The sequence below is a fragment of the Pelobates fuscus genome, chromosome 1 (assembly GCF_036172605.1).
Source record: "Pelobates fuscus isolate aPelFus1 chromosome 1, aPelFus1.pri, whole genome shotgun sequence".
Lineage (NCBI taxonomy): Eukaryota > Metazoa > Chordata > Amphibia > Anura > Pelobatidae > Pelobates > Pelobates fuscus.
This window is the reverse complement of record NC_086317.1, coordinates 294670853-294676209: the sequence shown is the minus strand read 5'-3', so window position 1 is coordinate 294676209 and position 5357 is coordinate 294670853. Positions and strand designations below refer to the sequence as shown.

The 5357-nt window shown below is 33.8% G+C and overlaps 1 protein-coding gene across 1 annotated transcript; it reads left to right on the top strand.

Moving 5' to 3' along the window:
- The first annotated feature begins 535 nt into the window (after positions 1-535).
- On the top strand, positions 536-4550 carry TLR8 (toll like receptor 8). Its single transcript, XM_063428185.1, has 2 exons — positions 536-553; positions 1434-4550. The coding sequence occupies exons 1-2, from the start codon at positions 536-538 to the stop codon at positions 4548-4550; spliced, it is 3135 nt and encodes a 1044-aa protein (XP_063284255.1).
- The last annotated feature ends 807 nt before the right edge of the window (positions 4551-5357 follow it).

Sequence of the window (5357 nt, the reverse complement as noted above, 5' to 3'; positions counted from 1 at the left end):
CTCTCTCTCTATTTTTTCCTAGTGTGAAAACCCTTCACTACCCTCACAAGGAATTACCTACGTTCTTCCCACATCGTTTACACGGTTGACTTCATTTTGAACTATTCATCGATTTACCGTTCCTGTTTACATGGTTGACTCTACGGTTGTCGGCTGCATCAAGAAAGAGGAGCTGGGAGGAGCCTGATGACTGGACATACTCTATTATACACTCTGATTGGTTAAATTTTTTACTTAATGTTAACTATTTCTTTGCTGCTGGGAGTTACAGTAAAGAAAGTAAAGCAAATATTCGCCTCCTGTCTTTAATAAAATTTAGATTATTCGGTCACTAAGGTTAGAACAATCCCGAATTTTGCTGTAATCATCAAATATGCTATTGGTCACACAAAAATAAAGAATCTAAACAAATAAATAAATGACAGAGAGAGAGAAAAAAACCGCAATAGTACAACAGAGTAAACACTAACATATAGTATATGAACATAAGGAACATAAGGTATATGCTCACAAAGTTTTGAGTCTTTTGTACGATATGGCTCTGAATGTACACGTATGTGTGCCCTTCTGGAGGCAACTGCACCTCTTCTCTGGATCCCAATCCTCCAATAAATTTCATAATAGAAGAGAGAAAACACAAAGGGAATAGTGGAAATATATCTGAGATAGTGTTGGAATTATACACAGGTGAAATGTTTTTGCTCACCTATACCTGGAGCCCATAAAATACTGGCTCCAAGTTTGAAGACACATTGCCAAATAAGGAGTGGCAATTCCCACTTAGTACAAACCCAAGTAGGTAAGTATCAGACCAGTAGATAATAAAACATAATGAAGAAATTACTGTCTTGAAAAATTCTAATTGACCAAGTTTCAAGTTTCTATATATGGTAAAATGTAGCCCATACAGTGAAATATCTGGAAATAAGCAAGTATTTCCTGATAATTCATATGTATGGGCTACATTTTATGTTTATTTAATTGTAACTTCAAAGTTTGTCCGAAAGTAATTTATACACAAAATTGCTGTTTTTTTAATATGTTTAGGTGCTAGTGACTCATTAAAAGTTTTCATTACACGTATGCTAATATGTTTTTTAAACAAAAAGGGGTTTCAAGTTAAGGGGTTTTAAAACCTACAATCCCTTCATTTGAGAAATAATTCTAAAATCTGCACTCATCTGTCCTGAGAAACCTGTCACTCTCGAGCTGCCTTAATATTTATGCTTAATATTATATATTACGTTCTAGTGACAATGGGACAATCATTCAAATGTTTGGATTAATGCTCACTTGTAGGTATTTACTTTTAAAGGTAAGAGTTTCAGAGCATCCAGACTTTCCTGGTGATAGAATTGATTTTGTTTGCAATTGATTTGTTTGTTTGAAATATTCTTATTCTTTTTTTTTTTATCTTTTGATGTTTTTTTCAGGAGATCATGTTCAAGCAATTGTTTATTGCTCTGTCGATTCTACATACAGTTTGCTGTTTTCTTGGCATGCCTAATGTGAATCCAAACAGGACCTTTCCCTGTGATATTAATGAAAATGGATCAAAAGTTGTTTTCGATTGTCGTGCACGGTGGTTAAAGAATGTGCCACAGCCCATCAAGTTCTCGGCAGACTTTACTGAGCTACTTGTATCAAACAATCTTATAGATACACTATATGGACAATTGTTTGCAAACTGGTATAATCTCACAAAAATTGACATAAATCAGAATCATTATCCAAAGACTAAAACCAGAAACGCGGATATATGCAAACGAGGGCTAGAGATTAAAGAAGACACATTTGCTGGCCTACTAAAACTTAAAGAGCTATATATTGATCATAATTATCTATGTAAAATACCAACAGGGATCCCTAGTTCTTTAAAGATATTGAGTCTTCAGGAAAATAATATATTTTCGATTAGCAATGAAAGTTTTTTTAGGCTAACACAGCTAGAAGAATTATACCTTGGAAACAATTGTTACTATGGTAACAAGTGCAACAAATCTTTCGAGATCCAAGATGGAGCATTTGCGGGGCTTCAACAATTAACTGTACTGCATCTCAACTCTAATAATTTAACCAAAGTTCCCTCCAAGCTGCCATTGTCATTGCAAGTGCTTTATTTAAACAACAACAAAATTCAAGTAATTAGCCGACACGATTTTAAGAATTTGGTGAATTTAACAGTCCTATATCTGAGTGGCAATTGTCCAAGGTGCTATAATGCTGCTTACCCATGTGAACCATGTGCAGGGCAGTCATCCCTTAAAATCCATCAACATGCATTTAAGGATCTTATAAATTTGAGAGAACTGAGCCTTTGTAATACGTCCTTGAAATCAATACCATCCAAATGGTTTGAAAATACAACTCGTTTACAAATCCTACATCTTGATAGAAATTATTTGGTAAAAGAAATGAAATCAGCAGAATTTTTACTTAAACTGCCTTTGCTGGAAATACTTGACTTATCTTTTAATTATGAGTTACAGTCATATCCAAAGTATATTAATATTTCCAATACTTTTTCCAATTTATCATCCCTTAAAGAATTACACTTACAAGGGTATGTTTTTCAAGATATTACTAGCTATAATTTGGATCCTATAACAAAACTTCATAATTTAAAAGTAATAGATCTTGGAGTGAATTTTATCACGCAAGTTGATTTTACACTGTTCCAAAAAGTTCCCAATTTGACAGTAATATACTTGGCCGAGAATAAAATCTCCCCATTCTCTGAGAATGTCAATCAAAGCAAGTGTTTGGAGTTATCTTCAAAAGGGGGTGAAAGAAAACTTAATCATTTTGATGTTACTTCAAAATTTAATATTGAGATGGTCCAGAAATTCCTACCTGCAGGAAAGTCCCAGTGTGTTTCAAGTGGCAAAACATTGGACCTCAGCTTGAACAGCATTTTCTATATTGACCCAGAAAACTTCAGATCATTTGGAGACATAACATGTTTGAATCTATCTACAAATGATATTGGTCAGAATTTAAATGGAACTGAGTTTGTATACCTAGGAAACTTAACATACTTAGATTTGTCTTTTAATAAACTTGATTTTGATTCTTTCCATGCATTTCAGGAAATACCAAAATTAGAGGTCTTGGATTTAAGTTATAACAAGCACTATTTTGTAGTGGAAAGTGTAACACATCACCTGAAATTTATTGAAAATCTACATAACATCAAGGTCTTAAATTTAAGCTGGAATGAGATATCTACTCTAACTGAGTGTGAAATTAAGAGTCGCTCTTTAAAAGAGTTAAGGTTTGCTGGAAACCGTTTAGATGTATTATGGAAAAATGGTGACAAACGGTATGTAAACATTTTTAAGCACTTTAGAAATCTTAATATTCTTGATATATCTCACAACAGACTTTATGAACTTTCTGGTGAGGTGATCAACAGTATGCCAGAAAAGCTTACAGAGCTGTATGTAAACAATAATCGAATTACTTTTATTGACTGGAAAGGTCTGATGCATTTTAAACATCTGAAGCTTCTCGATCTTAGGTATAACAGAATTACGATGATCATGACCAACGTGGCCAGTTATGCATATTCACTGAAAAAACTTATTCTCAATAGCAATAAGATTTCTAGTTTGGCTCCTGCATTCCTACACCAGGCAAGCAATCTTACCTATTTAGACTTGAGTTACAACAAATTTCAGAGTATAAATAAGTCTATATTCTTGTCAGGCAATGAAAATTATTTACACATTTTAAAGTTGAATGGAAATCCATTTGATTGTCGATGTGAAATATCAGACTTTATAATGTGGATCAATGAAAATAATGTCACAATTCCACGACTGGCCACTGATGTCCTTTGCGCTACTCCCAATGATAAAAAAGGAACTGGCATTATATATTTTGACCTGCATGCTTGTAGTTTAGATAGCACATGTATGCTCATTTTCTTTTTCACTTTTTGCCTAGTTATACTTTCCACTGCATTGCCCATTATGAAACATATATTTTATTGGGATATGTGGTATATCTATAACTGGTTTGCTGCACAGTTTAAAAGAAGTAAAATCTCTACCTCAAAAACCTTATTTGATGCTTATATATCTTACGATACCAAAGATGAAGCTGTTAGTGACTGGGTCTTCAATGAATTATGTCACCACCTGGAAGGTAATGGTGAGGAACACGTCCTTTGTTTAGAAGAAAGGGATTGGGAACCAGGAAAAGCTGTTATCGATAATATTATACTAAGTATTGACACTAGCAGAAAGACATTGTTTGTTCTCACCAAAAAATATGTGAGAAGTGGAAAGTTCAAAACAGCATTTTACCTGGCTTTGCAAAAACTGATGGATGAAAATATGGATGTGATTATAATTGTACTATTGCAACCAGTTCTACAGAATTCACAATACCTCAGACTTAGAAGAAAAATATGTAAGAGCTCTATCTTGGAATGGCCAAAAAATCCACATGCTGAAGATTTCTTTTGGCAAAGGATGAGAAATGTTTTGTTGACTGATAATTACAGCAGATATAATAATTTATATGCAGATTCTGTCAAGGTTTAAATGAGAAACAGAATATTAATATATTATAGAAGATTTTTGATTATGCGTATAGATAGCGCGTACCTACTTCAAAATACTGTGAACAAAATCAAGGCTTTGGAATTTTTTTAACTTTTGATATTATTTAAACTACCTTAGTGCCATTTAATTATACTTTTTGATTTACCATCAATGATCTTCTCAATGTTACATAGGATTTTGTTACATAGATTTTTATTCTTGTCTATTTATTTAACATGGTTGATTTGGGCTTATTGTCAATACAAGAAAACACATTTTAAATCTGAATTTCCTGGTATACAATGTAGTATGATTAATTGGCTGGCATTGTAGATATAAAAAAGGTGCTCTTGGGTTTAGCATTAGAAACAATCAACGTTTCAGTTGTATCAGAACATTTGTTAAGATTGAGGTTCTTGATCAAGACACTGGTGAGGCTAAAAAGCAGATGCTGGCACGAGTGGCATGGTCCTTAGGGAGTTATCTCTCTGTGATGGCTGCTGGAGCTGGAAGCTGGGTCTCACCACCCTTAGGTATCGGTTGAGTGGCCACTGAACTTTCTGGCAGCCTAGCTGTTCATATGTTGTACCTGCAGTGCACAATGTTTGATATGTTTTATTCTTGCTTTCTTTTCTTTTTCATATACACCATTTACTATGGTCGGTGTCACTGACCAGTGGTAATTACCTCTTGATGTTTCTTGCAGTTCTTTAGTATTGCACATTCTCCTATTCTCTGACTACTCAACCTGAACTGTGTTCATGTCTATTTTCTAAAACTTTAAAAAGTAGGCAGATTTTGCTAGAA